This window comes from Patiria miniata, unplaced genomic scaffold (assembly GCF_015706575.1).
Source record: "Patiria miniata isolate m_02_andy unplaced genomic scaffold, ASM1570657v1 HiC_scaffold_3, whole genome shotgun sequence".
Classification (NCBI taxonomy): domain Eukaryota; kingdom Metazoa; phylum Echinodermata; class Asteroidea; order Valvatida; family Asterinidae; genus Patiria; species Patiria miniata.
This window is the reverse complement of record NW_024037069.1, coordinates 44379910-44402772: the sequence shown is the minus strand read 5'-3', so window position 1 is coordinate 44402772 and position 22863 is coordinate 44379910. Positions and strand designations below refer to the sequence as shown.

General features: G+C 39.1%; 1 protein-coding gene across 5 annotated transcripts in view; it reads left to right on the top strand.

The window, feature by feature from the left end:
- The first annotated feature begins 1296 nt into the window (after nucleotides 1-1296).
- LOC119737361 (formin-like protein 3) overlaps nucleotides 1297-22863 on the top strand; it is a 33477-nt gene continuing 11910 nt past the window's right edge. Inside the window, exons 1-9 of one of the 5 annotated variants that reach the window (XM_038211664.1) lie at nucleotides 1297-1617; nucleotides 13935-13984; nucleotides 15671-15754; nucleotides 18303-18475; nucleotides 20386-20563; nucleotides 21305-21355; nucleotides 21524-21622; nucleotides 22179-22325; nucleotides 22613-22729. In XM_038211664.1, the coding sequence (XP_038067592.1) occupies nucleotides 15677-15754; nucleotides 18303-18475; nucleotides 20386-20563; nucleotides 21305-21355; nucleotides 21524-21622; nucleotides 22179-22325; nucleotides 22613-22729 (843 nt within the window). In that variant the 5' untranslated portion in view covers nucleotides 1297-1617; nucleotides 13935-13984; nucleotides 15671-15676. The other 4 variants (XM_038211661.1, XM_038211660.1, XM_038211665.1 and 1 more) reach the window with 4 other exon arrangements.

The window sequence follows — 22863 nt, the reverse complement described above, 5'->3', positions numbered from 1 at the left end:
GTAGTAACATCAGTTATTTTATTTCGCAACCTGTTGCCTCATGTATATATGTAGGTAGGCAGTGTGAAGACAAATCATGAAAATACTGTTATTTTTATTCAACACAACTTTGAAACCTCAACTTAACTTTGATTCAGGTCTGTTTGAATGTACGTGTACACATGCTTCTTCCAATGCAGCATATGTGCTTTTGTTTTATCATAGAATTAAGGTGTTTGTCATTACTATCAGAAATTTACTGTTGCCTAGATATCGGTCCTGCCGGGATATTTATTACATTCTTTTATGACATCATGGAGCTGTAAAACGCTGATACCTAGCACAGAATGAAACGATACTCTGACATCAAGCTGGTTTATGCTGTTAATGAAAAATTAGAATTGACAATGAATGACAAATAAATCATGCCAGAACGAAAAATCGTGTCGTCTCGTCTTTTTTTTCCAGTCGTGAAGTTTACTACAAAAAATATTACTTCCATTTCCTTCCACCAAAACCACACTTAAATGCAAATGAGGGGGGGGGGGGGTCTTAAAATATGTTTACAGTGCGACGTTGAAACTTTGAAAAGGTCGTCACCTCTGAAAAAAGAGGGATCATAATAAATTATCAACATGTCTGCGTTGTATATCAATAATACCTTATAAAGGTACTTCATTTTAAATTTGATGAAATGCTTGAAATGCATGTCTATAAATAAATTAAGTGGTAAACTCTTTAAAAATATAAATCTGCAAAAATAATTTCATAAACCTAATTTTATTTTACAATTATGGCCTACATCTCACAGATGATATAAGAGGACAGTCTACAAACAAGCTTCATATTTGCATTGGAAGATATAAACCCTATACGTTTAGGTGGAGTCAGAGGGCAATGGTTTTGTAACGTATAGTTCATGCTTGGATAGGCACGATCGATCCTATTGCGAATCCATTGTTACACATCAAAACAAAGAACAGCCTCCAAGTTACCTGCAACGCATAAAGCATTTAAATATAAACGTTTCTTAACATTTTTAGGTCTTGGTTTGGTAATGGATGGTTGGAAAACCGAATTATTATCACGCCCCATGATTTCTTTATTACCAAGGCCAGTACGGTTTTGTCAACTCGGGATCATTACATAATCCTATTTCTTCACGCGCGACGACACGGGGCCTAACTCAATGATAATCGGTATATTTGTCGAAGGACTTAAACGTTCTTTTGTGTTAGTCAGGAAACCCCCGCCTCGTATTCTATTCTCATTGTGAGAGGTCGTGTCCCCTGATTGTTACGCTGTTTGCCTTCAGTTGTGAGTCACGTCGACAAGATCTGTTAAAAGGCTGCACGTTCAATCATAGAGCAAGGAACATCAGTTCTGCGAATGTAAAGATGTCAAATCTGCATTAGTATTTTCGGTCGATCGCGAAGACTTCAGTTAGCAGTGTGTTCTTATAGGAACTGCCACTGTAAAGGTGCCATTTTGTGACATATTTTGCTCGGAGATCATACACAAGGAGTCTGCCTGCCTGTATATGATATTGCTATCTGTCCATACGGTGGATCAGCGAACACGAGATATATGAACGTTTCTTGTGTGGAGGATGCCCCCGTGTCAGCTGTCCATATCAAGGTGAGAACAGTAACTGAATCCTCATGTAATTATCCTGCATTTGGATACATGTATACAGTAGGGACAATGTACGTACATGTATTGTTTTACAGGGGCGTAGCACGGTCATTTTTATGGGGGGTATTTTTTTTTTGAAAAGGGCACTTGCACATCCGTTGTGAATTCCAGGTTTTTTTTCTCCGGACACTTGGCCTACGTCAAATCAAAAAGCGGGGTGAGGGGTGGGGTCGAGGGGGGGGGGCTGGTACCATCTGTCGATGGGGCGCTGTTCAAAACCGACAATAATGCACACAAAGGGGCAATATATGGTGCTTTTCAGAGCGATACATGTGCGAAATTCTGAAAAGGCACCCAAAACTGCAGATGCCACAAAAAAGGGCACCACTTCGTTTTGGGGAAATGGCACTTGTTCAGAAAAAGGGCACTTCGTAAAAAAAGGGCACTCTTTACAAATTATTGGGGGAGGGGGGTTAAGCCCGTTAAAAAAAGGGTATTTGAATGGAAAAAGGAAAAGGGCAGTCTTTACAAAATATTGGGGGGGGGGGGGGGTAAATACCCCCCCCCCCCTTGCTACGCCTATGTTTTAAGGGGAGGCTACGTTCAAAATTATAATGTTACATTTTATACAGCCGCCTTAAGGCTTAAGTGCAGAAAAACATGCAAACGAAGTCAGACCAATTTTACTCACACTTTATAGTAGTCCGAAAATGTGGTACTCTCAATACTCTGTATGAGACTTTATAGCTGACGAAATTAGGCAAAGACAAGGTCCTCAGTATTTCACCAGCCAAGTTTGAGGTCTCAGTCCAATTTTTATTAAAGGCTTTTCTTTATCATTCTGCATCTGAGAATGAAGCCAGGTTATTTCAATATGAAGCCCAATTAAGACTAGAACTGGTAAATGTCTAACTTTTTGAAAAGATTGACCCTTAAGTAGTCTGGTGGCATGACATCGTGACTGTGGGGAGAATGTGTAGAAATAGAGACGAGGTGCCAGATGTTTGTTTTGACGCAGTGGATTGATGCAGTATAGTAATGTGTTTTTGACTGGTTGTTTTTTCATGTGTCAGTCTCTTTCTTATACTGCACTTAAGTTTTGGAACTCCCATAGTACACAGTATTGAGAGTCCAACTTTTGTTGGACTACACATCATATTGACACGTGCATTATGTTACTCTGTATCACTGGGCGTAAATTCCTTATTGTTTGACTAGTTAAGTTTAGTTAAGACGTGTATTATCGATTCTCTTCGCTCAGTTCGCTGCATCAATGCGAAGTGCACACTCACGGTGTTTCACACTATAGAGGACAATACTGGTCCCCTATTCCCAAAGGCCCCAATTTGACGATGTGTACAAAGCGTTTGGGAGGTCTTCCTAAAAAGTTAAGAGTACAAACAAAAGAGGGACAATAGGGGGTCCCCAATTGCAGGCTAATACACAAGTCTTGTATGGATGTACGTGTTATGTTTGCGTACTTGACCTACCTGGATTTTATTGGGTCAAATGCCCAACCTCAAACCTCTATTGCCCCATGCGTCAACAATGTTGAAAATAAGAAAAATCTGTAAGTACCATAAGTTTCTTGAGTCATTGGTTAATTGAAAAATTTAACAGGTTAATCATGATTAATCAATACACCATTAAAGGTACCGTAAAGTAAGTAGAAAAAAAGACAGATAGACAAACACCGAAAAGTTATAAAAAAAATAATTTTTCCACATAATTCATGGAACCGTATAAACACACATTGTTTTGCCCGGCCTTATGGACATATCCTCAAAGTAGCAGGAGCGTTTCCCTATTAAAACAGCTTACTGCGATAGGCCTAGTGTATACGTATCTGGCATGTCTAATTTGTCTGAGCAGTCAAGATGAATTAGAGCTCAGTGTGATGAGTGAAAGATTAGAATAGGTTGCCACGCGTGATTGAAGAGCTGATTTCCTTTTCATACGAGAATGTGACAAGGGGGAAATTAAAACGTGATTGATGTTGTCGAAGTAAAGATTAGATCTGAAGATTATTTTCTTGATTGAATTCGCCCAACTTTGATGTTGAAAACGTGTGTTTGAATATGTTATCTTTCGAGCCCAAATATGTCAAAACGACGGGAAATGTTCATAAGGCCACCATTTGTGGTCCATTTGTGTCTGTTCAAGAACTAAAAGCAAAAAGAACTTACTGTTTATAAATTTTGATTTTGAAATTCAGTAAAACAAAATGTTGCCAAGAAGCCTTCCGTATGTGTAAATTCTCAAAGCACATTAACTCTTGGATTAAATCAACGACCTAGCTGCCAGCCCATCATTTTGGGCGGAATTTCTCAAATTGGCCGGTAGAGGGCAGTTTGTATTGCCAGGAATTGTTTAAACCAAAATGACATCAAGCAGCCAATTATCATGATCAATGATATAAATAGATTCTTTGTCCCGGATTTCATCAATGCACGGACGCAGCTGTTCGTTATTTCCATGCTGGGGTCCATTTCAGCCTTTGTACATGAACATTGTGTGATAATTAGTGAGACACATGCAGAGCACATGCAAACGATGTCATATTAGTGATTTGTATTTCGTATAATTTCGGTCAGTTTTTTCGCCCGTGAGAACGCACGACTCACGATTGCATTGCGATATTTCTGTTGCATTAACGGTATATAATTACATTTTAATTAGGTAGAGCATATACATTCAACTTTTTCCACGAAATGTTGTGTCATCAAAACGTACGTGTATCTGTCTGCGTGTCAAGCAGAGGACCAACGTGTTGCCGCATAAAGAAATCCCATTGTGATTTTCCATGCCTTCTTTCATTGGGTAGCAAAGAAAATTTCACACTTTCAACAAACATAATATATTATCCAAATAAATTACAAGGTAAAGTGTACCATAATTTACACACAATATAAACAATTTGATCATGTATTGTTTATATGTGCTATGCATTAGGACAATTAGGCTAATTTGATTTTATTGAAATTAGTGCCACCGCGCGCTTTTTATATCAATTACATCTTGTAGTCCGCAGCAACAATAAATCAATATCTCATTTTCTTTCTGTTTGAGAGAGCCTCAAAACTCCAACTTCGATTTAGGTTTCTTGAGAAGTACAGTTTCCATTATTAACAAGCCCTATTCTTGGGATACTGTGTTCAGATCTAGAACCTTTGGGAAATATACCTCGTAAACATAAAGGCTTGGCAAGTTTTCAGGATATCAAATTTGCATGCACAAACGTACAGGTTTCATAGAAATAAAATGTATTATGAGTGCCTGGTTATTCATGTATGCGCTTCGTGCGTCAAACCAACCATCACCTCAGGCAGATGGACTGCTGTTTTGAGCTCTGCATCTGGGACTGGGACCTGGCTTCTCCGTGTGTGTTAAAAAGTGGTTAGTGACCAAGGCGCCAGTCTAATAACGCTGGCAGCGCATTGGTGATGATTGTTATTATAGGCGCATGCTGAAAATCGTCATTGGCTATTTTGATTTCTTTTTTAAAACCTTTTCTTCGTGAAATTGGTTGTATTAATTTTATTCGACAACACACATTGTGAAATCATGAGACACAAATAAAATGAGGGTTTTGGGGTAACATTAGTCTTCGTAGTGTTGGATGAAGACAATGTGTTCTCGGTTTAATTGATTTAAATTTTAATATGTAAATTGAAACCAACCACCACAAATGAGTCTATTTTAAGGGTATCTTTATATTACATCATTGTTCCTTACTAGTAAATTAGAAAATCCAATAACATTATATTTCATCTTGTGACTGTTATTTGCTTCGTTTAGCGGCAAATTTGACGTACTCGAAGTTTTCAAGTAAGCTTGAATTGCAGTCGCCTAATTATTAATGTGCTTTTCTAGAGTTATACCTGCCAATGTTGTAGCAACATAAGGAACCGTCTGTAATGTCAAACGGTGCAGCACCTGGCAAGTGAACTTTTTTGAAGGTGAAGTAATTTCAGGGGCAGATCCATAGTTTTGAACCAGGTTTGACTCAAGCGAAGGTGTTAGCCGGTTTGGGGTGGGGTTGGGGTGGGGGTGGGGTGGGGGTGGGGGGTGGGGGGGGGTGGGGGATAGAGGGGGGGGGGTAGTTAGCAAGTACGTGCTATATGTTTCTGCATGGTTGTCCTATTTCCGGCCCCAGGTGGCGGCGGTTTAGACCACAACCCACCCACTCCGTAGGCATTGGCGTCGCGGGGGGGGGGGGAGGGGGCACTTGTCCCCCCTGAAAAAAAAGCCATATTGCTGTTAATTTGATGGGGGGGGGGGTAGGGCAAATGCTCCCCTGCTCACGCTCTGAAAAAAATGATAAATTGAGAATATAAGGAAAATGTTAAGGAATTTTTGGGAAAAATTAGCTTTGGCCCCCCCTGGAAAAAATCCTGGCGACGCCCAGTCCCGTATGTGAACCAGTGCATTTGAAATGTTCAAGATCTCGATCTACATCGCGCCTGTTTACTAGTCTACGCGGAGTTGCCACATAGAATTTTTTCATCAACTGCCAGCAGAAAAAAATCAATTAACTTGCAAATCGGTGCCTTGTTGACGTTACATATATTTTTTTTTTTCTGAATAAAGCGCATGCGCAAATTAAAGTAAAACACCTGTGTCAGTGTGTGCTATATGCGAGTCAATTCATATCGTACAGAACAAGTCAATATGATGTATTGTCGTCCGGTGTATATGGGATGTAATTTTTACAGCTGGAAATCTCCATTTTGAGATACTAATGGGAATATATAGACTGAAGTGTGAGGAGGATTTCAAATGCACGGGAAAGGTGAAGATTGCCTCAAGGGTACGTACAAGAACCCGGGATGTGTTGTCAATTATTCAGTGTTGAAGCAGGGAAAATGTCAAGTAGGGCCTATATGCTTACGTGCTCGTGCAGCGTTCATAACTCCATTATGGCATGTTGTATTCGTATATCGTAATATGATTATAACTATCAAGTGACCATGTAAAATTTAATTACTGAGTTAGATATTACAATTCTCTCTAGGGCCTATGCAATTCAAATTGCAACATTAAGACAGCATAAATGTCTGCTTACAGTGCTTACAGAGAATGTGATAAATCAATAGTATAAGAATAGCTTACGGGTAGTGTGCTGCACTTACAGGCTTTTGAAAGAAATCTTAATGTGGTTTTATTCGTAATTTCTCCTGTGTATATGCATATACATGTACATGTATTACACTTCGCTTATAGTGTGAACACTCTTCCCAACAGTAAATTCACCTTTATAATTTACTGTGTAACGGCTAAGGTGGGTGGAACATGTTATTTTTTTAATGTTGCACATCTGCTTTCAATTCGGAGACCAACGATAATAAACGTATGCGGCACAAGGAGATGAAACAAATTTGAATAATTTATGATTATATCAAGCGTGCCCGTCAAAGGTCCGACAGTCTGTGCGTGTTCCATAGAAAGCAATTTTTAGCATGTCGACTCGACTGCACTAAATCAAACATTCTGCAAACAATTCATCACGGGACCAAGATTCATATAATTCAATAAAGTGATCGCAGTACGGCTAGGTAATCAAATTTTGCTATTTTTAAACTTAACAAAAGGATTACTTTGTTCTTTTTGCATGTTGCCCCTAACGTTGACTGTTTTGTTTAGTCCATACTGAGAGATTTGAAGGCTTTTCAGCTTTGTTCATGCATAAATTATGCATGAAACTACTTGGTCGATCAACCGATACTATAGTGTCAGGGTCAGGGTTTTGATGGGTTGTTGCTGGGAAATTATTTTGGCTGATCCAGCAGTGTAAAACTTCAACGTCAATTGTTTTTTAACCATGACGATTACCGGTTTGCTGTCTGGGTGTGTAGGTAGTTATCGATCGGAGTCAAATATAGGGCCAAGGTCTAATTCACAAGTGACAGTCAGTCAGCCAGTCAGTCAGTCAGATAGGTACAAGGAATAGCAGGGCGTAAATCCCGGGGGATGGGGGTTGTATAACTTGTCGACCAGGGGGTGGGGGTGGGCTGTTGCATCATCCCACCCCATACTTTTTCGTGATGAGAAACAAATGTGGATTTCGAGGTATTTTTCGAACGTCCCAACAATAACAATGTATTCAATAGCACTGATAAGTGGATAAACAAAGTACCAAGGCGCTAACATGCGCCGTTTTCATGTAAGCGCGAGTATACATATTGATATACATCCACATCCTGAAGAGCGCTCCCTAGTGTAATGTGGTGTCAACCCCCCCCCCCCCTCACTTTTCAAATTTTCACGTCTATTCCTCTGAGACCAAAATACCTAACATTTCTCATGGCGTTGTGATAAACCAAGGTAATACCGTATTGCATCGTCTTTGCAAATTCGATCTTCAGAAATAAAAGAAGAAGTTTTATTAAATTAAACTTAAGATATTGGCTTTAAAAAAGGCAGTCTTTTCTTGCAGTGTACAATTGATGTTTCATCTCTGTGCCTGCGAGAATGTCCTGGTCTTATTGACGGCTTGTTTGTTTAATTTCTTTCCCTCGGGCTCGTTCTGTCTTTCCTTAACCTCGCATGAAGACTGAATTCAAAAGCAAATGCCAAGGTCTTTGGTAAACTGACGGAGCGGAAGAAAGTGTCCGTTGGCGTGGATAAGATGAAGTAAAATCGATACATTGCCGTCCTAAGATGTCTTTGAGATGTTTAGGAAACGTGCCTGATTGCAGACGTCTTTTTTCGAAAAGCTTTCATATGTCTAAGACATCGGAAAAGACTTGGGGCAGATATTGCAGCCTTCTATTGTAGCTGACAGACGATATTGCTTGTCTGAGCTGATACATTTGGCAGGTGGTACTAAAACCAATATAAAAAAGAAAACATTTCATTTTGCTTGAACATTTCTGATTATTGATATCAATTTCCTAATTATGTTATATCAATAAAGTAGAAAATAAATTATACGAAACAGAAATTTTTGGTTTTATAAATTTAACAGTGCAAAAACAAAACCACTGCGTGTGTGGTGAACAGCATTAATACCTTCCTGTTCTTGACGAATTATCAACAACGGAAACAGTTTAGTTCTGTGTTTTCAAGTTTTACATGACTGTTGTTTTAATAACTAATACCCCGATTTACCATACTGATGGGATAAATTGAGATAATGCACTTGTCGCACAATGGCAGCCCATTATCTACTGATGTGTTATCTTACGTTTGTCTGAGTTTGTAATAATACATTGGGTGGTGTTAATTTGCATATTATTATGGGGCAAAGGGCAACCATAAAATGAGCGGTTATAGACTATTTCACTGATAGAACGCGGAAGTTAACATTGAAAGTATCGATATGCCGCATTGTATTGTGGGACGATTTGCGCATCGATTGGGGATAACCTGCAGGTATCAAGTAAATAGGCCACAAATCATGAATAATTACTGTTATACATTCAAGTTATTTTATTTTAGCCAAGGAATTGGGGGATTGAAGACATATGGCACTGCATCTCTGGCCAGGACCTCGGGGCTTCCCAAATCTGAGCATTTCGTATGTAGTAGACCTGAGACATAATGACGTCACGCTTTGTTTACCTGTGCGCTGTCCTATGGGAGCCAAGTGGGACGATCGGCTGGCGTCTCCACCTGGGTCCCAGAGGAAAGCGCACATGTAAACAATGCGTGACGTCATTATGTCTTAGGTCTATTGGGTCCGAAAGTGGCGCTATTTAGCCTTATTGTGGAGGGCCCTGTTTTTCAGAAATGCTACGTTTCCAGTAATATCATTCGTTTTAAGGTGATCTTCTTCGGGTGAGAATCTCTTCCAAAAGTCATCGGTCAACCCACCAAACTCTCTTTTGTATTTTATTGATACTGAATTAAAACAAGCTTGACAATATTTGGAGTTTGAAAACTTCCTCAACCCCAACCCTCTTCAATCCTCCAAAGTCCTCCTGGAGGTTTTGGAGGATTTGGGAGGAGGAGTTTTGAGGCTGAATGGCACAAAAAATGTCGGGTGATTTAGAGGATGCATTCGAGTTCGTATAGGCTGTACCATGTATTGTTTATGTTCCGTCATGTATAATTGAGCCCTGCATTATGCTCGATATCATCCGCACTGCAACTGAATGTCGTCGGTAGTGCCTCAACCCATTAATATTGATTGCTGGGGATTTGAGTTGATTTAACATTGATTTTGAAGAATTGTGACAATGGTCACTCCTCTACTCAAGAATTTAAGAAATAATGGATGATTTTGGAGGATTGAGGTTGAATTCAATATTTACATGGTAGCAATTGGAGGATTTTGCAGGATTGCGGATGGTTAGTAGCCAAGAGGGCCCAGAGGTTAGGGTTTTAAACGCATGGTCCATATAGTATTTGGCAAAATAATAGACTTATTGCGAATGATGTGAACGATAAACTAACCGCTAAACCGCACTGATATGACTCATGCTGACCTAGTTATGAAAACTGCAGACCATGTCTGTGTTTAACTAAAAGATAATGCTATCTGGCTGAGCAACGTCCGTACTTTGATATTTAAATGATGCGGGGACTCACTGATGTTAATTTGGCCTCGTTAAGATAAATATTGAGCCAAATGTTGTTTTTGTTTACGCTACGGCAGGCTGACTTTGGGAGTAAAAAAATAACCGGGTACATCCATGGTTTTGTGTATTGTCTACATCATTTTTAACCTCGTACGCAGTAAATTCGTATTATGCATCCATGGACAAGGCCGGAGTACATTTTGTTTACAAAATTTGCTTTGTGGTCACGTGATGCCGACTTTCAGCAAACTGAACTACTTTTGCTACATCTTTTCATCCATTGCAGTATAGGTGGTTTTTAGGTATCGATACTCACTATACACTTTGGAAGGAATATAAATGAGACAGAATGCTATAGGGTGGCTGCATTGCATATCGGTAATCGACAGACATGACGGTCACAGGTACTAGGTGATTAGTTCAATTCCTGTTAAAGATTTGGTCACTTCTTTGGATTAAAAGTGCACGTGCCTAAACTTGTGCAATGGAAGAAATGACACTTCAAAAGTTGGGAAGACTGCTTCAAACAACTTCCGTCCAGGCAACGATGGTATTATAGGAATATTCCAGTGGGATGATAGTTTGTCCTGATAGGCCCGAAAAATGGGTCAGTCAATCGGTAAGATAACACCTGTTGCCTAGGCTCGCAATGATCGACGGCGCCAATAAAACCAGGAGCACTTGACGAGTAAATGTACCAGCCATAACCACACCCTTCCTTGGGTAAACCCTACTGCCATGCAACGGTCCCAGTTACTACAAACTACCTGTCTGACAACCAGAGAATGCTATCAGATAATACGGTGGACTTTGGCCACTCTGACGGCACGCCTTTGATGCAGCGCTCCGTTGGTGTTTTAGAGCTGCTGTTTCGGTACACACTCCGCACGTACAACAGAGCGATTCATCGTTAGTTGCTTATGTTTTCTGGAGCTAGTTGCACTACCTACCGTACCTATGGGATTCTGCGATCGACTTCGTGTTTTTCTGAGATTCTAATTCATCTGTTCGGGATATAATTTCGGTGTTTGTCAAGGTGAATCTCATCACGGATAACCACAGACATAATCCTCGACTTGTACATCATTGGTTTCAGTAAACAACAATTGGCAGCAACTACGAGAGTAATTTATATTTTGTTGATGTATGTGAGAATTATTTGTCCTACGCCTCATTGTTATATCTATCGTTTAAGCATATGTGCGGTCCAACTGCCCCATGCGAACCGGGAGCCAGATCCAGCGCATAGCATCAACTTTAGGGGATATTGCTCGTCGGAGTCACGGCAAATTACGACACTTTAAGATGTGATCTCGTCCCCTGAAAAAAAATCGTCTTCTGCTCCCTGCCTGATTGATGCATCATCGGACATCAAGGAGCAGTCTCTTTGAGTAGTTGTCTCCGCGGGGATGTTTATTAGCATCTTATCTCAAGCCATCGTGTATACGCCAAGAAGCATTGCTGTCTGCTCGGTTCATAACCATCCATGTACTCGCTGTTGGTGCGTATCACACGAAGTACATTTCAGCGGCTGGATTTCTGAGAAGTAAGAGGGCGGTACAACATGACGTCGTAAATTTATTTGAAAAGAAATTCGGTAGGAGAGATTTATCCTTTCAAATGTTCTGATGTCATTTGCTTCCTTGTTGTGGGAGCTTATTTCTACTCGAGGTGACTCGCAGAGCGCGGATTAACCCTAGCGGCAGCGTTGCAAGCGGATGACGTATAAGTAAGAAGCCGGAAATACAGACCGACATATTGGATAGTGTTGTCAGTGTATCGAAGTTGCTTTTGCATTAAATAAAGAACCAGCGCAGGTTTCGTTTAGAAAGTGAAGTAAGGGAAGTCTAGTGTGTGGAATTATTGTCAAACTGAATTTTGTGGTATGTCATATCCAGTATGGCAAAAGTGAAGAAATCGGGCAAATTGTCGAAGACCAAGCTGGGAGGCTCATCGTCCGGTTTGAGTTTGAGCGTGGAGCGGGGATCTGTACCGACCGGAGGGGCACAGACGCAGGGAGAGACGGCAGCAATGTCGGCAAGTCATAGCTACGATTCCGTACCAAGTCCAAGCTCTGAGTCAACCTACAGTAACGTTGGAACCTACGACCATGACAGGAATCCGTCCACAAGACAAGAACGAGAAGATGGATCCAGTAGTGGCAGATCGTATGGGGTTGAAGGAGAATATGATGACGTCATGGCACCCGATCCAGGAGGGGGACAGTATTGGTCAGATGAGATGAGTCGGGGAGATAGATTCGTAGGGTCATCCAGCACAAGGCAAAATAGTAAGTAAGAGGGCTTTGTGAATGGGAGATGGCTGGTGTGAAACTATCGGGGGGGGGGAGGTGGGCAGGTACAGTTGGTTCCCTTTCTGAGCTTTTATGTTCACGTCACACTGTTGGAAATAGTGAGTTCGCTAATCCTTGCTTAACGTCACACCTACTGCAGCTACTAATCCGATTTGCTAAGTATTATACATGTGTGTACATGTAACTCTTTGCTACAGACGAAACTGTGTATTTAGCAGTCTCATTCGATGCGCTCCATTCTTCCATTTTTTGTGTTCAACAAGTACTATTTACGAAAACTACCGCAGGTGAAATACTGTAAGCTACAGAGTATGATAAATGTCCCCAACCAAAAAAGAATAAAAAACACATTCTGTTCTCTGTGATTCTTGAAATGAAAGGATTTTATTGTGTTATACTGCATAACGGACGGTGGGTTCCAATATGCCATTAAAATGTCCAACTAAATTGTAGCTTGCTGAAGTTATAAAATCTAATTTTCTGATGACAGCTTGCAAGTGTAGTGGTTAAAACGATACCCTAATCATTCGATTATGTTGGAAGCCTTTCAAATCGTATTTGGGTAATTTCGGCAAATTTGCCTGCGGAAACCACTAGAGAATGACATTCCATCTTCAGTGGTGATTATTGGATTTCACCTTCGTATTCCTTGGAAACCATAGCTCGCACTTTTGCATGAATACCTGTGTTGCGCTTGCAACTGTTTTGAATAAAAGGGTAATTGAAATCGTGTCCAGGAATATAAATACTGGTGCTCAACTTGAAACTCGCTTAGGTTTGTAACTTGACTTTTTTTGTTTATGCATATTTAACAGCCCTCGAGTTTAAATGCCTTTCTTGCATTTTCAAAGTCATGCTAATATAGGGTCCGGCTGGTCTGCGTACAGCTTCTAATATTATGTTGCTCAAAACTCTGCGTTTGTTGTCAAATTCAGTCCACAAATCATCGGTTTATCAAGAGAACGTCGAGGTTGTATAGAAAGCGATTGGTTAATATTAACCCGCTGTAATTTGTTGTGCTTTGAAGAGCGGAGTGCCACTTTAGTACAGAGTTTGAAAAATCACATCCACTTCTGGATGTGATGGAAGTTTTGTTTTTATATCTTTATTTGAGTGCAAGGAGTGCAAATACCTTAGTATACAAATAACAATTAGATCACATCAAATGCAAGCTGATCTTGTATGTCTAGGCGTCTTCTGTTTTCCTTCAAGCATTCTTTTTAAGTTTCTAACCGTCCACAATTTCAGTGACAAATAATAGTTGTGTTCTGTATTTTCCCCTTCATCTGCGCTGTATTACACACATAGTTACGTGCGTGTAGCTTCACTTAAAATTATAACCTTAAATATAACAGAAATGTTGATTTTTCGTTGAATTATTTGAAGAAATTAATGAACCAAAGAAAATACCAAGTCTTCTGTGAATAAAGATAAATATTTGCATAATTACAAAAAGGTTTTGCTTTCAATTTTGTTGTTTACAGAACTGAAACCATCCAAGCGTATCATTGAGAGAAAGTTTCGAATTCTCCTGGTAAGTTTGATTTGTCTCTTTTCAGATTGGTTTGTATAGACATTCACATATAACGGGGGTTGAAAAACGGGCGGGGCTTACGCTAGAAGAAGGGGACTTTTAATCAAACTATAAATAAGACGTTCCAAATTTAGCCCGTGATATATTCCCATGTAATTCCCACTGTACATGCATTGAATGGAGGCAATGTCTTTGGACTTTTAGTCCTGGCATTTGTACATAATAAATCAATAAGTAAATCCTTCAAAGATAAAAGAAACTTCACAGGAGCACGGGTACGATCAGTTGCATAAGAGGTAGAACGCGTTTCACCAGAAAAAGGAAAACAATGTTAGGGCTTGATATGAATGATTGATATATTTGTTTATAATTAATTTGTTTTTAATGTTTAAACTTCTTTTAGCTATTTTTTAAAATTATTATTATTATTGTGTCTTTTGGGTGTGCGGGGGATATATTCATCACCGTTTTCACGAAGAGGCGAATTTAGTATATCACATTCGAGATAATCGTGTTTAAAGTTGGTCCTTTTTTCATTTAACAATTTGAAACTTAAAGATACATATTATTCTTCATCTTTAAGTGGGAAAGGTGGAGAGAAAAGAGCCTCGTGATGGGGATTCTCGTATCAAAGAACTGAGATGACGTCACTTGTGATGTTGGGAAAATGCATGGATTTCGTTGACTTGTTAACAAGTGGAATAATTGAATTGCATACAATATTCAATTCCATCACTGTTCCAATCACTGTCCTCAAACCTAATTTCATTCTTGAACTGACCTCTGAAAACCTTGTTAAAGGCGTAACTGCTCAAACGTCATCCCCAGATTGCGATACCAGCTCGAGTGCGCATGCGTGTTCACCTGCTTGAACTCCTGCTTGTACTCGTACATAAAGCATATTATTAATCATAAATCTACCAATAACAATACACACACGTATCACCGTCCGAGTTTTTTTAACCCACGTGTTTTTGACACAGGCATAGAAAGCCAACAATGCGAAGCCGTGGGAGTCTTTTCATCACAATCCCTTGTTGCCTTTTCAAGGATTTTGCCAAACTTTCAGTGTTTTTCCACCACTTTTTGCACCAACGAACACATTTTTTCCCTGGGTTTTATTGACAACAATCGATGAAAGGAAACACCTCCACGCTTTATGCATTCTGGTGCGTGTACAAATACAGGCGGTTCCACACCCACATGTACAATTTGCCCAATGGACGACCGGCCGCCAGCTGTACCGATTCCGAGTTACGGCCCATTGTTCAAGTTCGTCGTGACACGGACGGCTGGAAAAACACAAAGGCCAGACGACCCTGGTGGCCGATTAGCATAACTATACCAATTCACGAATGAATGGCGGTGTTGTGAACTACGAGGATATGGTTGTGTTGTCGAGAAAAATACAGACTCGAGGTGATTCTTAATGCCCGTTTTGAGTTTTATGATATTTTTGACATTTATCGCGAGGTCGTTAGCTTGTCAAGGAGTTTCACTGTGTGGAATAACTTATGCTGGTACGGATATCGAACAAGAGTTAAGAGTAATATCACATGACAAACCCGGATTGTGGACATGTGATTAGATTTCTGCGAATACGAGTGTGATGTTACAAACCGTGATACAGATGTAATCCGTGGATTGACAGTCCCCTGAATGTTTAATGTTTATCTTTCGTCTTAGAACGCCATGCCGTTAGAGGCGGAGCAGGTACAGAGAATGGAATCTATGGATCCGGACGACAAGTGGAGGATGATTTGTGAACAGGTAAGTTCCACATTCAATCTCAGCGAAATGGTTAAACTGATGTTATATACTGCCGATGTACATGTACATTCAAAGAATGTACTGTGTAGTGAATGAGAGTGTACAATTTTGTACATTGAGGTTCTGTGACCATAGGTGGAAGGAGTGTACATTTATGTAGGCTATAAGAATGAGTGCAGCTAGATTCACATATCATTAATTTTCACACATCATGGTACATGATCCCTGCATTTTGATCAGTAACTGTTTGAGAGGGTTAACGTTGCCAGGGAAACTATTTCGTAGATAAATGCTGTCGATGAGGCACAAGTAAAAGTATGAATCGTGTGCAGGTTTAGGTAATGCACTTACTTAAGTTAATGTGGAACCGACTGTTCTTTTCAAGTTTTAAATACACGTTACAAAATCTGGAAAAGACGAAACAAAGCGTCATTTGCCTTTACAATTGAGAACGCTTTCAATTAGATATATTTTTACGTAACTTGGTGACGTCATGGACGTCACATTAAATGGTTCAATCGTTATTTCTGTAAATTATAGCAGGAATATAAGTAACAGATATTGAGTAAATATATATTTACCGTTAATTCCCAAGAAATTGTTGTACCAAAATATTTAACGTAATCTTTTCGATTCCAACTGCATATTGAACCCAACCATAATAACATATATACATCAGGCTCTCCATATCGATTCAATACGCAAGATTCATATGACAGTCGACTTTCGTTGATACAAACCCAGTCTGTGATTACACTTCCTGGTACAAGATTATTGCGGTATTCAGTGAGATGCGTAACTGTATATTCAACTACTACTTAGGCTAAAACATGCACAATTTTGAAAGGTAATTAATTTTTGTGTTTTTGCGCTTAAAAAAAGCAATTCAAGTGTCGCATTTTGACGTAGATGGAAACGATAAAAAAGTAAATAAATGATGAATGCACCCAATAAGCATGATGTAGTATCTGAGACCAAATGCAGGTCACCAAAACTGGCTCAACCTTTCTCTTTCCAGTTTAAAAGAGAACCTGAAAAAAAAAACCAGATTCCATGTTGTGCGCTATTACACTAGCTAACTTGAGTGTAAGTGATTTATGTGGGATCTGCTAACAAGTAAGGGTAGGTTGAGATAATACTAAAATAAATGACGCATTTAAAAGTCCCTAAAATATACGTGTGCATCCTCTGATACCAAAACATATGAATTTTTGTGTGTGTTTTAATGTGTCCTGTATCGTTTGTTTCAAAGGTCATTGCAATGTTTTGGGTAAAATATTAATATAAAATTGTGATAAAATGATTCCCAGCGATCTGATGGAAGAAATGCAAATATCTGTTTATACACCTATACAATAACTTGGAAATATATGTGTATGTCGTTTTTTTTATTACTAATATCATAAATTCTGCCCGTTTTACGGTGACACGAAACTATCACGTGGATGTTTGCTGCATGAAGTACAAAATATATACGACGATACAGAAAATAGCCTTGTTTCAGTTCAAGGCCCGAGGATCAACTGCATGCATTGTTACATTTAATGAGGAACGACTTGGTAAAGTTTAGGACAAGCCTCAACTAGATTGTCCTTGGGAAGAAGCTTTAGTGCGTGTTAAGCAGAGTGGTTATCACTAAAAAGTGCAATCATCCGTCAATTCATTTCAGACTAGATACATATGGGCCACTTGCATGATGTGTACATGTACATATGGTTCATCGAAAGTACTGACGCAAAAATAACTCAGCGAGTGTGTACACAAAATGAGCTCTTCTCCTGAATAATATCCATCATCGATAAATACCATGTAGGAAAACAAATTATGCGAAGTCGTTCTTGGGTGTCTTGTAGATAATTTAAAGGAACCAAGACTCATTTGCTTTATGTGTTTTTCTCCTTTTGAAGCAACAAAATTGCTCAAAATCTAAAGTCGGGGGCGAATGTGCAAGCTTTAGCTCAGTGGCTACTAAACATTTTGGAGAAAAAAAACAGAGAAATTATTGCACACTTTGTTTTGTTCTCGTTTCTGGATTCCGTTGTTAAAACATTTTTAAACAAATTGCCCTCGGGCACACTTTTTTAAAACCATCTTTAATTATTGTTTTCTTCCGAAAGATAGCATTTCAGGCGGCTTAATTTTACAGGGTATTTGGTACCAGCCCCATCTTCACCTTGAGAAAGAATGTTTTCGTTAAATTGCTGGGTGCTTTTCCATGTTTTTACCAATGTTTCTACGTGCTTAAAGTAATTCAAAACGGAATTGAAATTAATGACGGAAATGAATTAAGAAATGGAAGAAATGAGCGCAATTAAGACTGATTCCAAAACTTAATGAAATCGTTTTCTTTGAAATGCTTACAAGCCTTCAAATAACGTTACTTTCCTTTAATTGTTATGTCGGTATTTCGGTAATCGTTGGTTATTTTGTCTGGCAACCCCGAAGTTGAAAAGATTCAAAGTACTTGATTTTAAAACTCAAGCAATTTGGTTTGCAATGAGTTTGCATTTCCCAAATCAACATTTTCGTTTCCCCCTTAATGTTCCAGCCCTCCATGCCCTCCCTCCATGATCCTAAATACTACATCGACCAGCTTCGAGCTCACATGAACCCCAACGTCCACAGTCTCAAGAAGGTTCCCAAGAAACTGATCAAGGATCTGCTGCCTACGAGGACAATACTGGAGGATCTTAAGGAGGATCTGCAGACGTATAATGCAGAGTGAGTAAAGCAAATTAGTCATCATCTGACGGAGTGATAGGTGGTGATGTTGATTGTGATTGTTGTGATGATTGTGAGTTTAGTGACGAGGATGTTGGAACTACGTAGAATGGGATATGCGTGGGGAGATATTTCATCCTATATCAGATACAGTTCATCCAGTTCGATGGTCGAGTGGTAAGACCACTGCTCTAGTAAGCAAGATATTGTGGGTTCGAGTCCCAACCGAGAAAGGAACTTTTCTCGCAAGCCATTGTACAAAACTGAATGTTTATAAAAAATATTTAATAATAATGTGGTGCTTATAAAAGTGCTGTATACCAAAGGTCTCAAAGCCCTTCACAATATTACCCCTGATCATGAGGTCATTTTGCAGCAGTTTGAGATCAGCGGATTCTGGTCTCTACCTTTACAGGTATCCATTTGTACTCATGGGTGGAGAGAGGCAATTGTAGTAAAGTGTCTTGCCCAAGAACACAAACACCGTGTTCCCCGTAAGGGTTCGAACCCACTTACCACGACACATGAGACGAACACCGTAACCAAACATTAAACAAGTCGGGTTTGAGATGATCTGGGGATTGTGTTTATGTGTATGATTGTAACGAGAAGATGGGAACCATTCTGGTAATGATAGTGATTTGTTTGATTTGGTTTATTGCTATTATATACAATAGTATACAATACAAATTGTCGTGGTGTCATGATACCATTAGTAAAGATAGGTACATTGTATAGGCCTATAGGTCATTGAGTAATTCCGGTCACCGTCCCTTAAGAACGAAAATCCTCTTAAGGATGTTGGACTCGCCCAACAAGTTAACGATGTTTAAAGCCATCAAGAATGTCGGAAACCACGATGGAAACCACGATGAAGATGACAAAACCTTACAATATAATATGGCGATGCACCGGGAATACACAAAACAACATTGACTGGCAGGGCATCAACTGAATAATGCGTAAGAAATCGCATTTTATTTAAGATGCTTTTCTAGTTCCATACAACAAACGTTGTTCATTTGAATTGAAAGAAGTCTGTGTAAGGTTGCAGAGAACTTTTGGAATGATAAACTTACTCTAAGAACTAAAACGAAAGAGGGGCCTGTAGCTACACAATCGCCTAGACCATAATAACGCGAGCAAAGGTGACACAAAACGTACGTGATAAAATGTGTTATTGCTGAATGATATTGCAGTAACTTTTGTTGTCTCGCAAACCTAAAGTCAGTAGGGGTGAACAGGCTTGTGTGTTTGTTGATCACATTCGGCTGACTCTGAAGCGTGCCACCAGAGTGCTTTATTCAAAGAATACTTTGTCCATGTAGATATTTATATATCAATACAATAACATTCCTGTTCGCTGGCTACTGCTCTGGCTATCAACTACTGTCACGACAGCGTTTTCCATTGAGGCACAAACCATTCTGTCCAAATCCTATGCGATTTCTTTGAAAATATTTCCTGGTATAGGCGCAGTGTTGTTTGTAATCAGCGGATAGAACTTGACAAACTTTGTGTGTGTGTGGAAGTTGCCTTGAATTTTGGGGACCGAAGCATTAAGCGTAGCATCAGTTTCAATACAAAGAATGTAATATCTTGTTTAACGTTTCCCACTTAAGAATATCTCTCTTCAGTTTCGTTAATCTTTACCTATATTTTTCATTTGTTATTTACAAATAAATCAAATTATTTATTATGAGGTTTCGAATAATGTGGCTGAAAAAATTCTCAGTATACAAATTTAACAGGGTTTCCTTTGCCCTTTGTCATTGCAAAATTCAAGTAATTGTGGCTTTGTATCTGTATTTAGAATGACAATTGTGCCCTTCTACAAAGACAGTCATGAGCCATTTCGTTTATTTGTTCACTGAAAGACGTAATGAGTCCCCCTTCTAATCCCAATTTAGATTCATAAAAGAGTTCGTTTCGGATCAACTGAATGGTCCTGAGGTACTCTGCCGCTTCGTGCGCGACACGCAGAACCTGCTGATTGAGAAACAACGAATAGCCAACACCACGTCGGCTGAGAAACAGGCAACACTTCAGAAGAAACAGAAGTACTTCGATACTGTCAAGAGAGAGCAGGTTCGTCAGTCATAAAAGTGCCAAAGAAAATTATGATACCGAGAATCACACGAAAGTCTTGCATCTACTCAGTTGAAACAACATGGCGGATATTGTTTAAAAAATGGGAATTGCTGTCAATATTTCACCTTTTTTAAATACAGGGTGAGTAAAAAAAAAAAGGAAACCCAATTAGCAGGACCATTTTTTTTATGAAGTTTTGCATGTAGCACTTTCGAAATCTACGATATGAAAGCCCAATTAATAGGCTCTATGTAACACAAGAATCATTCAACTCACTTTAACTGTTCAAGTTACGGGATTTCACACAAACACTTTTTTTGAAGTTCTGTCATCACAAAAAAGTGTATGTTCTTTCTTCAGCTTGAAAGGTACATGAGTGATTTGAGTGATTCCTGTAGTAAAAGAAAGCTAATTATTGGGATTTCATATAGATTTTGAATGTACTACATGAAGAACTTCATTTAAGAATTAGTCTTGCCATTTGGGTTTCTTGTTACTCACCCTTTATCAATGGTGGCCAGCTGAAACGATTTTGAACAATCGCAAACCAGCAAAGGAGATGTGCCTATAGTTGTGAAAAGAAACCCAGCATATTTTAATTAAAGACCTACAAGCATAATCTATTGAATCGCTGGAATACTTTGTATTGCTATTTTTTTAAGTTGTCAACGATAGATCGTGAAGATACAAAGGGAACCCTTTTTGTTGATAAATTGATTGTTTTCTTTGCATTGACAGGTTGATGAGTCTGATGCACTCTTCTGTCTGAAATGCCTAGCATCCAATGAGGTAACGTATTGACTTTGTAACACATTTTGCCTCTTCCTTATAGCTTCGGCAATTTTTTTATTAGTGACATTATGATTCTTATCATCAGGTTGATGTTCGAATGTTGCAATCTAATATTGGATTTAAACTGTTAATGGCAAATTTCTTTTTCTATTTCTCTTTATACAGAGAGGAAGACAAGTTATCACCACGGGTGCAGACATTTTAGAGACAATATCGTTCTGTATCATCAGCAGATCGTTAGCATCGAGGATCAATGCCTTCAAGGTATTTAATCTACTATAAACGGCTCTCAACCTCTTACCAGATTTTTTTTAACCCCAATAAAAGATTCATAACAAAATATTAAAATCTCAAAAATTAATTAAAAATTCAAAAATTATAAATCACGGATTTAAAAATGTATAATCAGTGCCCCACAATTATATATGCTCACCATAAGAAGAAAATTTTTAAATTTTAATCAACTTTGTACATGTTTAAAATTCATTTTGATAAGACCACAACATTAACTGCAATCGTATTGAGCTGGTCACTTCCATTCGTCACCACAAAAGCTTCACTCTAACACATGGTACAAAAAGCTCAATATTTGACAGTAAAATTTAACCACTTAGAAACCAGAAATGACAGCAAATTATGGGAAGCTTTATTATATAGTACGCTGTCTTCATTCGAATGAATTTCATCATTTTACTTTCAATAAACCCATGACCTCACAATGACGTCACAAAGTGTGAAAGCAAATTTGCATCCAAGTTAAATGACCGTTCGTCAGTTTTGTAAGCATCTTTTCCCCGTTATGTCTCCCTGTTCTCATTAGATTTTAACTTATGCCTGCGAGGCGAGAGACGGCCACGACAGAGTACTCAACGTCTTCAACTTCCTGCGAGTCAAGATAAAGGAGAAGGTTCGATTCCACGCATTGTCACAGATGTTGGCTGTGGAGAGGTCACGCACGGATCTTGTGGTAAGTCAAAGGACTATGGATACCTAAATCAATCTGAGTTGTCTTTTATGACACCGGAGTCTGACTTAAATACGTAATGCTTCACCCGTTGCCTTAATCTTGCAACATATCTGGAACGCACAGCTTAAACTAATAGGTACGATGTACCATTTGGTACACATAAATGTGACAATGTTTTTCGTCTATGCTGCCGTCTTTGATGTGTGCTATACTTTTGTTGACTCAGAGAGTGGTTTATTTGGCACACGAATGTCAGAGAGTTTAACAACTGGCTGTTCTCTTTCCAGGTGGTATGTCTGAAGTTCATCAACACGCTACTGAACACCACCCGAAATCTCAACCGGCGAGTTTACCTGCAGTATGAGTTGGAACTAGCTGAGTTCGATGCCATCGAACTGGAAAAGGTAACAACTCCACGAGTTGCCAAAATAATGCATCAGAAATACTCCAAAACCTGGTTGCATGTATAAAGGCCGTTTCATACTTCATGCGAATGCGAATTTGACGTCATGAAACATTCGCTGCGAAATTCGCCCGA